Source organism: Diaporthe amygdali (assembly GCF_026229845.1).
Source record: "Diaporthe amygdali strain CAA958 chromosome Unknown NODE_6_length_1560011_cov_65_102424, whole genome shotgun sequence".
Taxonomy (NCBI): domain Eukaryota; kingdom Fungi; phylum Ascomycota; class Sordariomycetes; order Diaporthales; family Diaporthaceae; genus Diaporthe; species Diaporthe amygdali.
In genome coordinates this window covers 706,774-727,174 of record NW_026517026.1, presented here as the reverse complement: position 1 = coordinate 727,174, position 20,401 = coordinate 706,774, and the positions used below count along the sequence as shown (strand labels likewise).

At 52.2% G+C, this 20,401-nt stretch overlaps 5 protein-coding genes across 5 annotated transcripts; 2 read left to right on the top strand and 3 right to left on the bottom strand.

Annotated features, from left to right (window-relative positions):
• Positions 1 to 683: 683 nt before the first annotated feature.
• Positions 684 to 2,717, bottom strand: J7T55_000963 (replication factor-a protein 1; the record flags this gene model as incomplete). The annotated part of the gene is made up of 4 exons (XM_053140233.1): positions 684 to 777; positions 868 to 2,298; positions 2,360 to 2,614; positions 2,677 to 2,717. 4 exons carry the CDS (start codon positions 2,715 to 2,717, stop codon positions 684 to 686), a joined length of 1,821 nt encoding a protein of 606 aa, XP_052996612.1.
• Positions 2,718 to 3,498: 781 nt separating this feature from the next.
• Positions 3,499 to 4,795, bottom strand: J7T55_000962 (uncharacterized protein; the record flags this gene model as incomplete). The annotated part of the gene is made up of 3 exons (XM_053140232.1): positions 3,499 to 3,929; positions 3,991 to 4,557; positions 4,792 to 4,795. The coding sequence occupies 3 exons, from the start codon at positions 4,793 to 4,795 to the stop codon at positions 3,499 to 3,501; spliced, it is 1,002 nt and encodes a 333-aa protein (XP_052996611.1).
• Positions 4,796 to 6,477: 1,682 nt separating this feature from the next.
• Positions 6,478 to 7,515, bottom strand: J7T55_000960 (uncharacterized protein; the record flags this gene model as incomplete). The annotated part of the gene is made up of 2 exons (XM_053140231.1): positions 6,478 to 7,426; positions 7,487 to 7,515. 2 exons carry the CDS (start codon positions 7,513 to 7,515, stop codon positions 6,478 to 6,480), a joined length of 978 nt encoding a protein of 325 aa, XP_052996610.1.
• A 1,804-nt stretch (positions 7,516 to 9,319) lies between these two features.
• On the top strand, positions 9,320 to 15,837 carry J7T55_000959 (uncharacterized protein; the record flags this gene model as incomplete). The annotated part of the gene is made up of 9 exons (XM_053140230.1): positions 9,320 to 9,640; positions 9,721 to 10,551; positions 11,060 to 11,183; positions 11,312 to 11,340; positions 11,400 to 13,253; positions 13,304 to 13,762; positions 13,817 to 14,510; positions 14,592 to 15,113; positions 15,185 to 15,837. 9 exons carry the CDS (start codon positions 9,320 to 9,322, stop codon positions 15,835 to 15,837), a joined length of 5,487 nt encoding a protein of 1,828 aa, XP_052996609.1.
• Positions 15,838 to 17,257: 1,420 nt separating this feature from the next.
• J7T55_000958 (uncharacterized protein) lies at positions 17,258 to 20,007 on the top strand (the record flags this gene model as incomplete). The annotated part of the gene is made up of 6 exons (XM_053140228.1): positions 17,258 to 17,472; positions 17,544 to 18,573; positions 18,644 to 19,160; positions 19,580 to 19,661; positions 19,728 to 19,786; positions 19,847 to 20,007. The coding sequence occupies 6 exons, from the start codon at positions 17,258 to 17,260 to the stop codon at positions 20,005 to 20,007; spliced, it is 2,064 nt and encodes a 687-aa protein (XP_052996608.1).
• Between the last annotated feature and the right edge of the window lie 394 nt (positions 20,008 to 20,401).

Below are 20,401 nucleotides of genomic sequence, written 5' to 3'. Positions count from 1 at the left end.
CGGATCATAGAGGGATTCAGTCGGCTGTTGATGGAGGAGTAGTCCGCATTGAATATCAGCCGCTGTATAGATGGGCCCCCACCAGCTTTGTTGGACAGCTGGGTGGTCATACAGTAGGATTTAGTCAGTTGTGTTGGCCGTCGTCGTGGACGTAGAAAAGATGCAACCGAGAGTGGGACCAGGCACCTGAATGGGGCAACAACTACAGATACAAAAGCAAAAGACACTACTAGAAAACCGTCCTTGCCGTGGCCACGAATGTTGAAATTTGAACGCCACACTGCTGGGTTTGGAACCAGATCTTCGGTTCCCATAATACACCTTGGTCAGGACCACTTACTGGCTCCCTGTCACACTGTCTATGCATGTGCAACGCCCATGGCACAAAAGCCAAACAGCCATGCTTCTGTTCATTTTACTTTGCATTGATGCTACATTTTGCCTCTGCCCCTCCCTTTGACCACACATCAAATTCATACACAGGCCAGTATTAGTCAGGTATCTATTGCCGTCCTCCACCCGCCCCTTTTTCCGAACAGACATGAGTACAGAAACACCGAGTTCACCAAGACAGCTCCATGAGACAGCCAAGAGTTTCTGCGGTCTGGCAAGCAATTGCTATTCCCCAATCTTCTTATCAGATGTCCACCCAAAGTACAGTCTACCGCCGATCAGTCTCACTCTCAGTTGAGCTCGTACTGCTTGATCAGCTCGGCCAACTTGTTGGCCTCAGCGACGTAGTTGAGCGGTGCGGCGGTCATGACTTGGTATCGGATTCTGTTCGACGCGTTAGCCAATTAATACTTGGTCTCACGAGGCACTCTGCTCGAGACAGTGCTCTCGTCAAAGAGAGAGGGAGGTACTTACCGCTGCGTGTCACCAAAGGTATCCATCTTCGCCCGACACCTGAAGCTGAACTTGGAGCAGTTGGCCTCGTCAAAGACCTGCGCCAGGCGCTCCGGGTCGTTCTCCCTCAGCTCCACGAGCTCGTCGGCGCTCTTGCCCATGATGGCCCGGCCCGTGTCGTCGAAGCAGCTCAGCCACAGCTGGCCCGTGTGGTCGTTGACGTTGACCGACATGATGTACCGGTACTCGGGCCGCTCGTGGGTGATGCTGCACTTCTCGCACCGCCACCCACCGTCCTCCTCGATCACCTTCTTGTTGCAGCCCTCGGAGCGGCAGGCCGGGTAGCAGAAGTTGTCCTGCTTGATGTACACGATTGTCGCCTTCACCGTGAAGTAGGCCGTGTCGTCCATGCCGAGCTGGGAGTCCTTGACCTGGAGGATGTTCTTGGTGTCGTCCTTGCGGCCTGTTGCGTTACCCATGGAGGCCATGTTGTTGTGTGAGGCGAAGTTGCCTGTCCGGCCTGAGGCATCGTACCAGCCCTTGAGCCGGTGTGCCTCTGCAATATCCGGGTTGATGGCCATGGTGCCAGATGACAGCAAGGATAGCGAGCGTCCGCCAAAGTCAGACACGCGTACGCCCTTGAACGCAACGACGGACTCTAAGGGGGCGTCGAAGCTGTTGGCTGTCTTGCCCCATATGGTCACGCGCACGGAATATCCACTGTCGTCGACGATCGTGAGTTCCCGCTTGTCGTAAGGCTTCTGTGTGGTCTTGGAGGTGATGGTGGCAACCTCCTCGACCTCTTTCAGAATGCCTACAACGTCCACGGTGGTGTCTTTTTCGGTCTTGTTCAAGTCCTCGATCCCGCAGAAGTTGAAGCGAACCTGCGGGACGTTGCTCTGGTCCTCGGCCTTCTCGATGACGGTGTTACGCTCGAAGGTCAGCTCGTAGTCGTTGGGAAGATTCGAGAACTGTTTCTTGGCGAGCTGTACGCGGCAGGGATTGGATATGTAGTAAACCTCGCCGTCTTGGAGGAGGTCGTAGAACTGGTCGCATTGCTCGTTGAAACCGGTTGCCTTGATCTCGCCGCTCTCGTCCAGCAGGTTGACGCTGAAGAGCTTGCCCTCGCCGGTGGACTTGTGCCATGTCTTGATGTCCGACTTGGCGCTCACTCGGGCCTTGATGGTCCACTTATTGGCATAGGGCGAGAGTGCCTCGATGGGGTATATGACGTTGTTCCCGATTTGAGATGCACCTCCCGTGCGCGAGGGCAGGTTCTCCTTCTTGACTGCAGGCTTTGACTCTTCTTGCTTGGCTCCGTAGAATCCGGTGCCGCCGATGGTGGTGTTGGCTGCCCCATCGGTAGGCTTGGCTTCGAAGGGGACGGGCTCGCCGAGTTTGTCTGGTGTGCCGAGGGACTCGATGACATCAACGTCGAGGACAATCAGGATGCTAATTTGGCTGGTCAGCGCATGCAGAGCGCGTTTATGATGTGATGTGATATTCCACATACTTCTTTCCCTTGACAGAATTTGACTGGAAGGACTTGACGCGCAGGATGCAGTTCTTCACAAGCTTGCCATCGTGAACGACATGGTTCGCCTGGGTAGCGAGCATGCACTGGACATAGTTCTGGATGTCACTCAGGACGATGCGGTACCTCTCACCACCGCCCGGTTGTTGCGCTGCCAGTGGTTTGATCTGGAGGCACTGCAGGACGGGGACTGGGAACTGGGCAGCCGCCCTCTCTGGTTCGTTGAAGATGGCGCTGGCACATCATTGTCAGTAAACGAGGGGCAACGAGACGGCGGGCAGCAACGGAAAGCATACTTCAGAGCGCCTCTTGTGATCTGGTTGGCAGCGTCACCCATTTTGTCGGCCGAGATCGAAAGACGAGTGTGAAAGGTTTGGAAATCAACACACGAGAGTTTCGAGGTTGCCAGGCTCCAGAGTTGTGTTGAAGTGGCGCGCGCCTCTGGTTGTTTAGCACTTTCGGTTCAAGACGCGTCTGACGCGACTTTCCTGGGCCCCGCCCCGCGCCAGTTAATTAGGCAGGGGTCTGGCCGCTTACATAACGGCTCTGGTGCCTGGATAACGGTTGAGTGGGACCCACCTACAGTGTACAAGTCTAAAGGCGCAGGGATCCCCCCATGTGCTGATGAACCTCGTGAACGACAATAGAACGCCCAATGCTCAACAACTTCTATAAGAAGGCAGTGCAGAGGTTCCAGCATCCAAATCCAGAGACTAAACTACTGACTGAAAGGACTCAGGTGAATTCGCCCTGCTTCGCTGAATGCCACCTTGTGATCCCCGTGCAGCCGACCAACGACCGCTCGACCAGCACCTGCTGGCAATAATGAGATCTGCCGCCGAAGTACTCGTGTACGGGACAGGTAGCTGTGTGCTTAAGTTGCTGTTATTTTTAGACCAAGCCTGCTAACTTGCAAGCCCAGCCCAGCTAAGGCGAGTCTGCAGAGTGACATACATCACCTACAGAAGCTTGAAGGTGGGGCTTAGATGGCCTGATTTATTAACCGCTTTAGTTAGGAAAAGATACCAACAGATAACCCGATAGAACATCCTTGAACCCCTTGCTACTTCGCATCAATATTTCTTCATAATTCCTCCTTCTTCTTATTCTTCTTCCTCCTACTGCCTCCTGTTCCCGTGTGAGTGCTGCGTTGTCGGTCTGTTTTTGAAACCCTCCTGATGCTGCTTCAGGAGATCAATAAGACCGGGGCTCTTGGAATTGCCACAGGGCTGGAATGCCGAGTCTTTCGCATCAACATGCTGATACTTGTGCTTGTAATTGCTTTCACTGTCGATGTCGCCCAAGGGCTGGAAGGCTTCGCCACTAGCATTCACGTTGATAAAATGATGGTGCGTCTCCGGTCTGGCGGCGGAGGCAGACTTTGTCGACGTGTCGCTACTTGTAGAAGTCGTTTGAGTTGCTCCAGAATATCCCTGCCGTCTGTGTCTATCCCCTGTAAGGCTCCTCATGAGATCATTCGGGGGGTTGGACGCCATGGTTGATTCAGGGGAGTTGTTGGACTGCGCCAAACCGTCACAATCAGCACAATCTGCTTCGATCATTGTCAATATGTGTCCTACGTTTTGGGACCCAGGCATGGATATTCATACCAAGCTTTAACAGACGGCCGCTGACCTTCTCCAGATTGGTAATAAAGAAGTCAAGGTCGGATATCAGAGACTCGAACCTCTTCTTGTCTTTGATCGCCCAGACAGCCTGTCTGCGAATCGAGGGAGAAATCCTCGATGACCTTCGAGGGGAGGAGATGGGTATGTCGGCTCTGTGTAAAATAGGATACAAGAGAGGGATATTGGAATGCCAGACAAGCCGCCTCTTTTTATGTAGACCATATTTTTCGCTCAGTTGTGACGCATTTCCCAGGATTTCGCTGATGCCTTCGAGGCTCCTTGTCACAAGACCTCCCTCATCCGCCCAACGTGTGCGTAACCCCCCATCTTCTTGACCAGGGTATTCAACCTGCAGGTCATCCCCCCATTGCCTAAGCCGTGCCTCGAGTAGGCTCAGCTTGGTAGCGGCGAGTTCTGAGTCCGAGGCCAGACCCCGACCTGCCTCAAAGTATTCGAGAAGCTCAATTGCAGTCTGGAACAAGCTGACAAGAGCGACAGCGCCGATGGCGAGCCCAGCAGCCTCCGCCATGGGTTGCAGTCCGTAAGAGGCTGTAACGGAAGTGTCTTGTGCCGCAAGTTGAAAAAAGCCATGCAGTTGTATGTTGGCCGCAAGTTGAAAAAGGCTTACAGTTGTAGGATGGCCGGTGGAAGGAATCGAAAGTAGTTCAATGTTCAAGTATCTGGAAGACTCTTCCGTACAGCCTCAATTTTCGGGATCGCATTGCTATTCTCCGGAGGTCTTGAAATGTTTGCAGGCCAGCATGTTGACAAGGCTATGCGTACGCATATGTTGTGTAATGATCGTCAGCAGGGAACACCGAGAAGAAGCGGGAGCATATCCAATGAGCGCAGGTGGTAGATCATATATTGCATGAGGAAAGGCGGAGTCTTTCTTTTCAATCTTTGCCCGACTGTGGTGCAACTCAATATCGCTAAATATTGTTGGCCCAACTGTCCCCAGAAAGCAATGGTGTTTTCATATGTCGGTGAGCAGCCCTTGGCCCCCATTGCCAAGTCTGCCATGCAGTCCTACACTAATCCTTGTCAGGATTATGAAGGGGCTATGAGGTATGAAGTGTGGCTCAAAATGCCTAATAAACGTCGTGTCACCAGGTCAGCCCGTAGATGCTCACACTATCTGATTTAGCCCCGCTCCCAACCCTGATTGTGCCGAGCCTTACTCTGCAGAGCCTTATTGTGCTCCTTCAAACCTGAAAGAGTGTCGTGAGGGCAAATCCAAAGTCCTACGGAGTTGTCGTGCCACATTCTCATTCACAAAGGCGTTGGGCGATGAGTGACCGAGAGCCTCATAAACCACGAGGCGGACTGGGAACATCTCCATATTTGTCAATCATTTACAATGGGTCAAATAGCCATGATTCTTTTGGTGGAAACAAGTATAGTGAAATCTCAACAGCCGACTGGTCAAGCGCAGTGTTGGGCAACATAGGTTAGAAACTCCCGTCGAGCCTCATGGATCACACTAACAAAACCTATAGAGAAGTCTGGAGATTCTTCAGATGAATGCCAAGATGGCAATGCTGGTGGCGAGTCTCAAGGATGCGAGCTGCGAAAACGCAAGAGGCAGAGCCTGAGAGAGTCTCAATTTAACAAGGCTTCATCAGCAAACAAACGCCCTCGAGAAATGGACTTTCCATTTTTGAAGCCACATTCCCGTGACATCTCAAGAGAAAGAAGCACAAGTCGGGACCCAAGCATTGCACACTCTTCCTCAACTATTTTCGACGATCCAGCTGTCTTCTCGAGCGAACCAGACCAGAAAATCTTCAGGAAGGACACTGCGTCGTGGTTCGAACAAGGGAAGCTCTTCGAGGTATCCCGCAACACACCCCCCGCCATCACAAATGCCGGCGTTTCCGGATGTCCATTGGTAGTTATCTACCGACGAGATTCTTCCATCACCTGTCTACCGCTGCGCAGACATTCCAGCATTACGCGGCGCAACGTCGACTTTCTCAAATCACGGATTCGCATTTACGCCAGGGGCAAACAGACAGTTGACCCTTTGCCCGAGTGTCCCTGGAAGCCCTTGCCCATCGATGTCGAAGCTGGTTCAGAGTCTTTAGACGACATGTGGATCAATATCGAGAGGCCACACACAATTGAGAACGTTCAAGACGTCGAGGTTGCTGCATTGGGCGCACTGGATGAAGACAGCTTTGATACCCTGAGAGAAGCATATTTAAAATCTCAATTCCGCAACGTCATCAGACCACGTGATAACCCCCAGGCTACACTTCTTTGGCACTTGCAGTTTATCTTACGTCGTATTTGGGCTGGTTTTCTGTGGGTATTTCAACGTTAGCTGTATGGATGACGCGTCGGCTAGGTGAAATCACCCTGCATGTGAGCTGCGGATGTACGCCAGCTTCTATTCCCATTACAAATTCAAAGTTCAAAGATTCAATGAATCAATTGTGAATACAATTCATCTCACAACGAGACTCTTTACTTCTGTTGTGGGTGGCATCGGTCTGAGCTCGTCTGGGTGAACCAACGGTGAGCCAGAGCCTCCCGTGCGGTAATCCTCCTCGCTGGGTCCAGGTTCGTCATCTTACCAACCAGGTCCCTAAACGACTCATCCAACCACATCCACAGCGCAAATGGCCTCCGAGGATCCTCGTCGCCGAAGCTACTCGCAAGATCAGCGAAACGATTGAACCACGGGCTGTCCTCCCCCCCAACGTGCCGTACCAGACCGCGGAGGCTCTCAGTATCTGTGCCGAAAAGGGAGAGGTGTCTGCGGAGGATATGCCACCAGGCGTTGTCCCCGTTCACTTGTTCGTCGGTAAGCCCGCTGTAGAAGACCATCCTGTTGGCCATGACATAGATGGCGAATACACCGAACGAGAAGACGTCGGACGGGTGCTCCTGCGTGGCACCGGTCCAGGACTCAGGGCTTCGCCACAGCTTGTTGCCTAGTGCGGCGCCTTCGACGGCCGTGCCGGGTTCCAGCAGTAGCGCGTCTTCTAGATCTGCGAGCTTCACGTCCTGGATCATCACGGACCCATCGGGTCCCTCCTCGTAGTCGATAAGGATATTGTTAGGCTTGATATCTGCCAGTCCATCAACTCTTCTGTCCCGTTTGAGAAGACCAACGCGAGAGCATAGGTACTCGCCTGTGTGGAAAATTCTGTGGTCATGGAGTGCAGCAAGACCAGTGAGTGCACTTCTGAGGATATGTGTCCTCTGCTCCTCCGACAGCGGCTTCTGACTGAATTGAAGAAGGTCACCGGTCATAAAGGGATAGACGTATAATTTGAGACTTGGGACTGTATCAATCATAGTGCGTAGGCTTGGATATCCTGACAATCCAGCCTGCAGCTTCTGTGGATACTCAAAATCGCCCTCGTAACTGATTATGGCGTTCTTGATGATGAAATCTTTCCCCTCGCAACTTGAACAGTGTCATACAGTCAGCCCAGTGATAAAGTATGAATCTTTGGAATTGATTTACCGAGTCCGTACCTTGCGCGGTATACACATAGTGAGAGATCTCTTCGGTCAACAAGAATTTTCTTTATGTTGTATGTTCGCCCTGAATTCCCCAAAAGAGCTGTTCCAACAGGACAAGGCTCAGGTGAAGGTGCTTCGACACAGGACACGGTGCGGAAAGACTGGCGGGCCAACCCAGTGGTAGGCCGCGCAATTAAGGCCTGGAGTCTAAATGGGCCGCATGGACTGAGGGTCTTTAACTGCCCCCAGAAGCCCAAATAGACGATGCGGCCGGCTTTAATTCCCATGGCGAGATTTTTTCCAGAAAGACTGCTGACACTGTCTCTCAGCCTATCCGCAAGCTGCTTGAGATTTCGGCAATTATTTATGACGTCTGTAATTGTGGGCGTGGGCGTAAGTGGCCTAACATCTAGCCTTCGTAGAGACTGATTTGGTGCGGTACAGAGGGGAAAGAAATCCAACGTCGCCCATATGAGAGCTGGGCTGCACAAAACGTTACTGCGCCGCTGGAAGGGCGACCGCGTGCCGTACGCTTTCCAATTTGGCCAGGGGCCACTATAACGTCCCCTACAGCAAATCAGACAACACGGCGCCATCTCCTGCGCCCCCGTGTCCACATTGAGCCAACTGTCCGACGTTGGCTACAAGCTGTCTCGAAAATCTCACGATGGTGGCCAGGAACTCGCGTTGGATTCAATGTTGCTGTGTTTCTATCTACTTGGCCGCCGCTGAGACATGTAATAGTGTTTTTTGCACGTTGCTCTTGGCCGGATGGTGAGGCGGTATCCCATACCGCTGCACTATAGAAAAGGAAACCAAAAGGTCAGAATTCCAGAACGCCTTCTGGAATACAGTGCAGTCTTATATAGCCGTGCCGTCACGAATGGACGACAGCATAGAAACCAACCACAACGACGCGATCCTTCTCTTTCTACTTATATTCTGCTCCCGAGTTGAACGTTCAGGTTGTAAGTTTTCGTAGAATTGAAATTGCAATTGCGGGGGGTCATGTTGGCCAAGTGTGCTGTGACACGATTTCTGACACGGGCATGCATAAATTCGTGGACAGGCCGTTTCTCGTTTCCGTGTGACACCATTGGTGATGAATCAAGAGCCCATCCACTGTCAATGACACACGTGGCCATGTCCCATGTGGTATTGCTGTGTTTTGTTTGCGCAATTAGCAAGCCCAACTCTGCAAAATTCTCACTTGGGAACTTTATCGGTATTCCGAGGAAAATTGGCATTTTGTCTTTGATAAAAATCCCGCGTTCACGGAACTCAATAATGCTCCTCGCGACCTGTGACCGGATAGTCACGGAGAGCCTGGCTGCAAGTCACGTCCAACGTTCGATAATGCGTCGGACGATCCTTCTCATTGCTCGAAACTTGCTCAACTTGCCCTATGTCATTCTGTAATGCAAAAGGCATGAACAATGGGCTACAAAGTGACTCCCCCTATTGAGTGAAAGACCCATTTGATAAGCAAGCGACACACATCTTGTGATTGTCGTAGGAGAAGCTGCTTCGATGCAAATAACTTGTTTTGGCTTCAGCCTAAAAGGTCTGTCCCTAGACGCTTAATTATGATCTCAGAAATTATATCAAATTTCGGTTGATCGCTATCAGCTGTGGCCTTACAGTTCCATTCCAGATTGGGTGCGTCTACCAATATTTCTCCCATTTTCTAGTTACACTGCATTTGCACGAGAGGCGAGGAGCTGAAGGTAATGAGGCACACGGTGACACCTAGTCAGCAGATTCTCATCTTCCTCCTTTCACAACTTCTCCGACATCTGCATCTCGCCACTTCAGCAGCCTGAATCTGTAACCAATGTCTAGACTCATTCTCAGGCTACCATGGAGATTCTGGGCCACTGCTATCGTGGCTGCTTTGGGGATCATAACACTACTGACAGGCCTTCGATGGCAGTCTTCCCGCCATAAAATCGCCTATTACAAACCCCCTGAGGTTGTCGATACCGGGTCAGGGCAACAGTCAGACCGTGTGGATGATGTTGACCCAAAACCTGATTCTCCCACCGGCAGGCCGACTGCATCTGTTCCTCCAAAACAGCCTGTGGCTCCCATAAGCCAGGGCAAGACGAGCGACCATGGCTTGTCAGTGGAAGAGGCGGGTAACGCGACCCTCGGTGTAAGTCAACGCACGCCCCGACGCCGTCCTCCTCCCCACCATCTAAATATTCCATATTAATCAACCCCCGAACCCAACAGGTCGCCGAGCTTATCGTCATCAATATGCCCGACCGCACAGACAAGCGCGACCGCATGACCATCATGGGCGCTACAACGGGGCTGCGCTTCACTTTCCTCCCCGGCGTCGACGGCGCCAAAGTTCCCGACGCCGCAATGCCCCCCAAAGCCCAAGGGTGGACAGGCAAGGTCCGCGGGTCCTGGCGAGCCCACATGGACGCGCTATGGTATATCGTGCAGCACAATCTCAGCTCGGCCATCATCTTCGAGGACGACTTGGACTGGGACGTGCGGATCCGCGAACAGACGAGGGACTTCGCCCTGGCGAGCCGCGCGCTGCTGCAGCCATTGGCTGGAACAAAGCGGTTTGCGGACCCGACGTACCCGACCGTGCAGGAACAAGACGCAGCCCTCGACCCGCCGCCGCTCAGCTTCGAGCATTTGCCCAAGACAGAAGACCCCAAGACGTCACCGTACGGTGATGGCTGGGATGTGCTCTGGCTGGGCCACTGCGGCGTGCAACAACCCACCGGCGACCCAAAGAACCAATGGGCTGAGCGATCACGGCATATCTCACGCGGCGCGGTGGTTAAAGAGAAAGACGCCTCCGTACCACAGCCCAAAAACATTCATTCCTGGGACGACGATGGCCACGCGCGGTTCCGCAACTCGTACCCGGCGCACACACGGGTCACGCACCACACGCTCGACACCGTGTGCACGTTTGCCTACGGGGTGTCGCAAGCTGGGGCAAGGAGGATCTTATACGATTTGGGTCTGTGGAGGATGGATGACCCCTTTGATTTGGGATTGCGGCAGTTTTGCGATGGGACGTTTGAGCATGCGCGTCATGTATGTTTGACGACGCAGCCGAGTTTGTTTTCGCATTTTGAAAAAAAGGAGGGGAGTGATTTGGATCACGAGAAGACGTGGAATATTCGATGGAGCGCGCGGGAGAATATGATGAAGTTGTTGGATGGGAAGGATGATTATGAAGATCAGTGGCCGGACAAGTTGTGGAAAGCATAGATGACAAGAATAATTTGGTTGTCGGTGAATTTAACGCCTCTCATCATAATGTAGGCCGTTCATCCCATTACCTGCCTCGATGGCCGTTACAATTGAGGGTAGAAGGGGGCTTTTCTAAGTGATTTCAGGAGTGCCTAGGCCTAGGACCTGACTGAAATGATAGCGAGTATTGGTATCTCTACTCACCCTTCCGAGAATTTCAATCAAGCCGTCGTTATTTCGACATTAATTGGGTACCTCTGGACCTCAAAGTCTGTTTGCGCCTGGACTCAAAAGCTGCCCATTCACCGTTCAACATCAATGTTGATCAGAACTTCTTCTAACTTGAAAGATTGGATGGGGTTCACACTGGAAGTGGGCCCCCTTCGTCACCGTCCCCGTGCCCGTCAAGGAACATGGTTTCAGAGATCTGGTGTCAAGGGTTCAACCCTTGACGCGTTCCGCGAAGTCTATATGTACGCGCTTTGGAAACCTTGAAACCCACACGTTACCATGCATACTTCACTTCCAGACATCCTCAGATTAAGACATGACGCGTCAAGCTTAGTCGAACAGTATAGAGACTCAAGAATCATGGGTATAGTGATTGAGATTGGAGATCCGCAATGCCAAGTTTGTGGTCCACCCTGAGCCTCCCGATGCGTGAACACGGGCACTGACTGGATCTACAGGCCTTAAGCCTTTCCGACTCGGAGCGCTGCCTCGCCCAAGCGACGGCATACAATGATTTGTTCTGTGCTTTCCACGCAAAGCAGTGTTTTGGTCTATATATGGGTTACAAGCGGCGCAATGCCGAGCTGGATAGGCTGAGTGCTGAGGGCCCTCCTTTCCTAGTCAAGAATTCCGCCACGCCTCCGGCCAACTTGTCCTTCAAGAGCTTGAAGGACCCGAGCGAATTGCATGAGATACAGGCGCACTTGTTCAAACAGTATGTGCTCCTTGGCAAGGTCATTGCTGCTCGTCAGCTGCATCATAAGCATTTCTTCTCCCTAGAGATGGACTACGGCCACAAAGTCTATCTTGAAAAGCTACAAGCGCGTCATATTGGCACCCTGAGGGCTCTTGAGCGTATCGAACAGAGGAGCGCCACTGTGTTGTACGAGAGGGAGCAGTGGTTTAAGTGGGTGAAAGCGACGCAGGCCGAAGAAGAAGCCACAAGGGAAAAGGAGCAGAAGAAGGTCAAACTGGAAGCCGCCATGTTCCAGAGGCACTTTAAGGATCTGCAATCAAGACTCAAGTCCATGCGAGATAAGGAAGACAAGTTGCGGCAGGATGCTTTTCTCGACCAGATCTGGAAGGAGCGCATGGCATCGGCAAGCGAAGGCGAAGGCGATGTTGAGATGTGGGACCCTATCGAAGATATGGTGGCAGAGGAACGTGAGAAATACCTCGATATCATCCGCCAGTTCTTGTGGTTCGAGCCCAAAGGCACAGACAACTCTGCGCAGCAGAATGAGCAGCAGCAGCGCAACCAGGAAAAGGAGGGATCAGCTCCTCAGACTCAGGTCCCGGCCGTCCCAGTCACAATGGAAGACGATGTGGACGAACAAAAAGACACGCCAAGCGATGTAAAAAAGTCCAAGACGAAGTCAAAAGGCAAGAAGAAAAAGGCAAAAAAGATTGCCGCCGAGGCAACCCCAGCGTCGGAGTCTCCAGGCCCATTGACCACTTCCAAGGCTCCCGGGAATCAAGTGGAAGTTGGGAAAGGCCACATTGAAAGCCAAGAAGAAGTTCGCAGGCGTTTACGAGAGGGTGTAAAGAGAGACCACTCGGGCCTGTACGGGCCCCAGCTCGTGGGCACTATCCAAAATCCAGCCGAAACACATGGCCGCACGGCGCCCCTGCCAGATGAGGATATCGACAAACTTCTCTCGGATATAGCAGAGATCAAGGCTCTTCTGCTCTGCCGAACGCTCCTATCGCACGCCACACTGCTCCCAGCAGCTCTGCGAGCCAAGAGCGTGGAAGAATTTATTGAAGACGCCTCAATTGCTCACACCGACCTGAGAGATTTGTGCCTGAAAGTCGAGCAACCCAAGTTGCAGGAGCTGAGGGATGCCTGCGCTGACTTTGCCCGGGGCGACAATCCCGAACCCCCACCGCCCGAGGAAGAGCTCGAGGTTTTGTCAACAGAGGAGATATTCAGGCGGAATCTGATGTATGGTGACATGAATGAGATGGGTCTCTTTTCTGCGTTGATGTCTGGGATGTCAAAAAAAATCATGGCGGCAGAGTCGAACGTTTTCAAAGGCGATTCAGACAAGAAGCCAAGAGGAAAGAGGATGAAGATAACGATTTGCGGTAAGACGATATGGAATCATGCAAGCGAGGCTGCTATGGCTCGAGATGGATGGCTGCAATTCTCTATCATGGCTAAAGATTGCACCTTTGAGGAGGCTGTCCTGCTTTGTCGGAATTGGGACGAGTTCTACGAGCTGCAAACTCTCGTCTTGTGGCACTTCTTCCCTTCGGCCAAATGGGCGTCCTGGTCCCAGAATGCGATGACCGAGCAGCTACTTCATATGGTGTGTCCCCATTCGCGACCTTATATGAGCAATTTACTGACCACGGGCAGGGCTTCATCCCTTTTCACACCCAATTCGGAGCGGATACAAAGTCAAAGTACACTCAGATCGGCTCGAAAGGAAGGCTTCGACGGCAGCACCACGTCGAAGAATGCCGCAACCTTATTTGTGCCCATATGAAACGCGGAGACCCAGTCACTAATCGATTCATCGACTATTGCATGATGCAAACTGGCAATCTGCAAATCCTCGTCCGAGACGGCAAGACTGGCCAGATTTTGTACGCTCCTCAAGGCGAGAACGGACGGTGGATCCATAGAGTGAAGTCGGGTCTTGGTCGGGCGTCGAAGAACGAGTTCGAGGTCGTGCAAGCGGTTGATAGGAAACTGTTGAAGGAGCTGGATCTCAAGCGAAATTGGCGATTCAGCTTCGACTCTCACTACGAACTCTACATTTGGGACTTCGTGCCTGGCGAGAGCCCAATGGAGCTATTCCATTACTTGGTAGACGTAAGTCGGCAACCCCATGGTAGAAAATCAGGACTGAGTACTAACGATGTGAAGATGCTGCGACGAGCTCGAAGGATTCGGGAGTCCCGGCACATGTATCTCCATCAGAAACCTATCCTAGAACAATTAACCCAGGACGAGGACACCAAGCGAGTGCGACAGATCCGCCCAGGCGAACAGGCACTGAGCGTCTATGATTTTGTTACCGGCCCGACATCGCAATTCGCGATCCAGAACACCAAAGGTGGCGAGATCAGGGCAGTAGCCCACGGCGAAATGCCCGAGGACATCGCATCTCCGTACATCATGTACAATGACGCTGATGCCGCAGAGGACGAGGTTCTCTTCGCCGGAGGCCGTGACGAAGGCCTGTTCAAACCCATTAGAAACCCTACGGTCATTTTGGAGAGCTCTAGAATGACGCAGACAATGATTCGATACGGTGCCAGCCTCTTCGATAGGGCGGAGTTGGAAGATCTGGATGAGGATGAATTTGATGACACTGTTGGAAAGACAAAGGCTTTGCTCTCTGCGAGCGACGACAGTGAAGCACAGCATTTCATACATTCCGTACCGCCGATTTGGAGAGATGCCTACTCTGAGATCAACCGAAATTTCGGCAAACACGGAAAGGAGAGAGAGGATATGCTGGACCGGCTGGACTTCTTCGCTCAGAGACTAGAGATGTGCGGCCACGAGCTTCAGGAGCTCTCGGAGCTCGAGCTTATGGAACGTGACAGGTCCTACGGTACGTCGCATCACTGTTGCTGGACGCGAACCCCTGATTGTTTTTCATAGGTCCTCGAGGCTGACCAATATCTTCAAACAGCGTGCAAAGAATCATTCCATATGGCCGACCTGGAACCTGGCGCTCGCGAGAAATATGTCGAGTCGATGAAGATTATCATAGGGGCACAGAACTTCTCCTCAGCCAAAACCGCTGGCACGGCCTGGGCATGGTTTTGCCTCGACATCCTCGACATGCTTGAGTTGCAGGCCTGGTACGATGACTACGACCAAAATCCCCTGTCACCCTGGCCGCACCGGTATCTCGCACAGGATGTTACGCAGGCGTTTGTCACAATGGGCTTGTTCTTCCCTAATGTCGAGGTTACCAAGCTTGTCAGGGACTACCTTGACTCCGAGCAGGGCTCGCAGTTCAAGAACTCGGAGATCTTTGACTCCATTGCGCGCTCGCGGAAATTGCCGGACCGGCGTTCGAGAATTAGTCAGTCTGAGAAACCCAAGAGCTTCTTCAAGGAACTGGAGGAATTGGAACGTGGTTCCGACTCGATGATTGACGCATATCCGCTTGACTGGAGCAAGGCCGTAAGGCCCACTATTGCAAAATGTAAGTCATCGATTACTTTGGATTCATTGCCAACGAACCACCATACATATGCTAACAAATCATGACCCTAGTGTACCGAGCTGGCATCATCCAACCATCCGACACTCAACCACATCCCGCTGTATGTCCCGGGTTCGCGTTCGCAGCTGAGGAGCCCCACCGTCCCGGCAAACTGGACTTCTTCGTGCGCTTCGAACGGCCCCCGAACGACCCGATCCGGCATCCGCCCGGCTTTATGCCGGTAGAAGACTGGCCGGACCTGCTGGCGAGCGCGCAGACGTTCGCACAGGGCAAGCCGAAAGCTAGGTTCTCGCTGATACGCCTCTGGTCGGCGCCGCACTTCTACCCGCTCATGGTCGGGTACTGGAACCGGCCCAACGTGGTGTTCATGGACTCGGTTGGGCGCAGCTGGGAATTCAAGTTCGTCCCCAAGGACCTCGAGGGCAGCGAGCTGAGCGCCATGCACGGAACGTCGAGCAGGGTGAAGCTCGTCGTCGAGAGGGCGCGCATGCACAATGGGGTGGACCTTGGCAAGCACTTTGTATCTCGTGGCGACGCGATCCTGGTCATGGCGGAGTCTGAGGAAGAGCTTCTTCGCTTGAGTACGATCGCGGCGTTTGCGATGCAGACCAAGCCGTGGCTGAGGGAGATGGACCTGTGGAAGAGCTTTGTGAATGTCGAGCTGGCCTTTTTGCAGGGTTTAGACCCAGTCTGGTTGGACTGAGGTGTGGGGCGAGGAAGGGGATAGTACATCTGTAGTTGAATAATCACCTAGGTCAGTTTTTTAAGTAAGGCTGTAGCCTTACCTGATGATCTTCCTGTACATATCTTGTCAGGATGCTATAGCTGCTTGTATATTGGAAGGGGAAAGTTCCCTTCCAGTGGCAGGGAGATAGTGCCTAGACGTCAGCGCTCAGCTCCTTATATAATCTCGAGGGGAAAATCTAGCTTTCTGCGGATGTGCATCTATATAAGTGCCAAGATCGAACGCAACGTGTACAAGCACGAATTTATCCAGAACCTAGCTCCATGCAGATCCAATGCACAGGAGCTATCTGAAAAGATCGGCAGCGTATAATATCCACGATTTGATCTAACGTATATATACAGGCCGCTAACCCCGGAATACGCCTTGCTATCTCGCTTTCCGGATGTCGACCGTGACAGCGCGGGGCGGCCGTGATGGAGAAAGATCATGGAGCCCAGCCGCGAATAGGTGAAATATGCACAGAAGGGGGAAAGGACTTGCCAATTTGCTAGGAAGATTTCTCCTGAGTGCTTTGCATGCACCAAAGTGCTACTCCCTACGTACCACACGAAGGCATACATACATGATGCCGGAGACCATAAGTCATCATGGACGGGCATCTTTCAGCTGTCATGGTAACCGTCCAGCCTCAAATAGGTAGTACTAATGTAGTGAAGAGAGAAACTCTCCGCCTTTTTGCTAGCAAAACTTCTCCTTGGATACATTCTGCCCGCGCCATGATGTTCCTTCCCATGTACCTCACTGTCCTCTACTTCAACTTGCGGACTGTCCACGGGTCTTCGGGGGATTAGATATGCAGAAGCTATGGCAACGGAAACAGGCCAGTACATGTCACAAGAATGGACAATGTCTAACCGTCTGTGGGCTTGGAATTCCAAGTCCACTCCTTTTCAAGGCTTACAAGACTGGCCTTGACCTTGAAGTTTTTGGTCCTGCGGTGGTGAGAACCGTAGACAAGGGAGACGAGGAATTGGGCCGGCAGGAGGTCGGCGGAGGGGTTTGCATTGATCAGGTCGCCCCTAGCTGCTCCTGCTTTTGCCTTATTGATCACGCTTCTGCTACCGATGCTTCAAAACTTATCTTTAACGATTGTTGCAAGTGCAATGTGCGTGCCCCTGGTAAGTGACATTGGTTGGTGGTGGCGCAGCGCGTTCTGATTGGCTGGAGACTCTACCTGCCTACCTGCTGCCTACCTTTCTACCTACCTACCCAGTACATGGATACATAACGCGTCCCAGCCGAGCTCAATCTCGTTCGTTTGCAACATTCTCAGATCCTCCTCGTTTGTTTCCTGATATCCTTCCTACTTTCATTGCATCGGGGCCTCCTGGCTTTCTGTCAAGCAACCACACCAACTTCAAGGATTCACGAAAACATGAGCACCAACAGTGAGATCGACGACTATGATGGCAGCTCGTCATTGCCTTTTGATGACGGTGCCTCGTCGTCTTCTGAAATTGATGAACATGATCAAGATCCCCATCTCGCCCTTGACCACATCGCGAAGTCCCACAAAGTCACCTATCCTCTTCGCGGCAATTACACGAAGTGGCCTGTCCATGCAGCCTTTCGTGAGTTGGTCCAGAATTGGTATGTTCCTATGTCTCCCTTTCAGTCCCCTTTTCATCCTGTCTTCTGTTCTTGCCTAATGTCTCACGTAGGCGAGATGCTATCATCAAGTCATACAACCTGAAAGAAGCGAACTTTCGTGTCGAACGTGAAGTGAAATCCCGGGGCCACAACATCGAGATCATCTACAGAGTGCCGCGCTGTGGCGCTGAAATTAGCGAAGATTGGCTGGGCTACATCCGCTTCACCGGTCGCGATGGTGCGGGCACGATCGAAATCACGAACCGGTCTGCTAACTTGCGGACAGAACACCTTGACTTTGGAGGTACCACCAAGCAAGAGGATGAGAATCAGGCTGGATCCCACGGAGAGGGTCTCAAACTTGCCGCTGTGGTCTTAATGCGCCGAAAACACAACCATCATATCATAGGTTGCTCAAGCGGCTTCAAGTGGAACTTTTCGTTTACTAAGCTCGGACACCTTCAAGTTAAACTGACCCGCATGAAGCCTGAGGCAATTTTCAAGGCAAAGGATTCCACTCGAGGGCGGATGCGTGGAAGCTTGATTCCGTTTGCATTCATGCCAGACAAGGACGTACAATTCATCATAGGACAACGTTTCATAAATCGAGACGATGGAGGTGTCATGGTCAAGCGAAGATCGATCCAGCTAGAGGACTTTGAGTCTTGGACGAAGGTTGCGTTGTTCCTTTCTGATCCCCCTCCTCCGAGAGGGAGCATGATTTCCACCAAACATGGCGACCTTCTCGCTGCTGAGAACTTGCGCGGCAAGATCTACCTAAAGGGTCTTCTGCTTCATTCAGCGAGCATGACACGCAAGCCTCTCAAGTTTGGATACAACTTCGCCCGTGGACATACCAATCGCGACAGACAGTCCGTCACTGATGCTTCCGATGAATCGAGCGCTATCTGGCAAATCCTGGAAGAAGCGTTGCCAGGCAACCTGGAGTTGATACGGGAGCTGAGCAATTTGCTTAACACTAGAGAGGAATTTGCCGATATCATATCTGCAAAGTATTGCAGCTACGATACTGCGTGTTTGCTTCGAGGCTACCTCTTTAGAGGGGAGTTTGCGAACCATTGGTATTACTCCGGCGAGGACGTGAGCACACTACAGCCTTCCTTATGAACTCCCAAAGTACTTTTTGCTGATAAATATTTGGTTATTGCAGAACCAAAGGCTTCATTATATCATTGAAGGCCTTGGGCGCGATGGCTTTGAGCTACACCAGAGGTACTGGACACTCCTGCGGAGTCACGGGCTACTCTGGACTGCTGAGGAAGAAGAGCAGCGGCGCTTCAGAGCTGCCCCCTACGTCCCAGTCCCAGAGACCACCTTTGCGACGTCGGTGAGCCGGCTGTTGCGCGCCTGCATCCGCGCTTGCCCTCAGACAACCGAAATGGCTATGAGCTTCGTTCAAGCCGGTCAACTTCATCTCCAGCTCTCCTTTTCGGAAGACGAGCAGCTCTTCCGTATCCACGAGCGGTGGCTTCGTATGGATACCGCGATCAACGAACTGGCCCTTGACGATGACCTAGAAGAGATCAACATCGTATGGTATACCGTGAAAAGCCTGTTTTCTGACGCATTGGAACAACTGCCGCGTCAGTGGTTCGTTGCAGAAGACAAGGTGAAGACAAGCGAGTGGCAGAGGAAGCTGGAGATACTTCGAGCGGAGCAGAGGTTGGGTAAGTTTATGTGCATGAAGGAGCTGAACATCCGTGATGCGCATGATGGACGTCTTAAGCTAGAGTGGTGTATCAACTCTCTACGGCAACCAACCGATGACACTGTGGTTGAGATCCAGTGCCATCGAACATCTCGATGCTCCCACCTTCGGGATAAACTCTTGATTGCGGCGGACGGTATGTGTGTTTCCGGCCCCTGGGATCTGCCCCTTTTCTCTCCCATTTTCTTTTGAAGATTTACTAAAAGTATTCACTTCCAGCCGATGTGGAAAAATTGACTTGCATTTCCCGAGCGGTTGACCATGAGCCTCCGCGGCTGGCGGGCGAAATTGACATGGTACTGAATGTTCCTCAACCACCAGCATGTCGGTTTTACCAATACAGTCAGCTGCGAGGGACACATTACGAATCTGATTTAGAGGATGATCAGGAGTACTTCTTTGTTTTGGTCACACCGAAAGATGCCAAATCTTTCGTCAACGTATCCAACACCAAGCGCTGGTCTGTGCAACCCCGAATCTGGTCGTTGTCACCAGCTTCAACATCATCGTTGGCGACATCTCCCAGCGACAGCACATACTCGCCCTCAGCCCTACTCAGCAATGAGGACCGGGCGAACTTGTTTTGTAAGATGTCTCCTTGCCAACCTGTATTGAGTCACCGTACGCTTACACAAGATATTGCAGCGCTTGGGGCCCAGCTCGCTGAGCTGAATATTCTTGAGATTGATCGATGGTATGAAGCTGTGGATACTAGCAACGTACGAGCGGTGATTGGCATCAAGAAAGGAGAGAGGCACCTCTCAGGAGAGCCGAGGAAGCGCCGCAGGATGGGTTTCGACGCCTGAGGGGGCGCTGTCGCCGCTATTTTGATCCTTATGGCACCTTCGTTGCTTGAACCAAGAACGGGTATGCATCATTACTGAAGAACAGTCGCCCTGGGTTTTTGAAAGTAATGACAACACATTTTAGAGTGCTGCAGGGCCTAGGAGTGGATCTCGGGCTTAGGTCAAAGACAACCTGACTAAGGGGGCTTTCAAAATGGCGGTGTTTTCACAATCACAGTCTTCACCGTACACAATCAATCAGCCGCATTCTTTCAAATTGAGTATCTATCGCGTATTGGCGCAATTTTGGGCCTCTGATTAGAGCTCACACGCCTTGCTTTTTGGTGTCTTCACCTGTTTCTGTTGTTTTGTCCCCCCTCCCTGCATCAACACCATCCCTTGCCCTTGGGAGGGA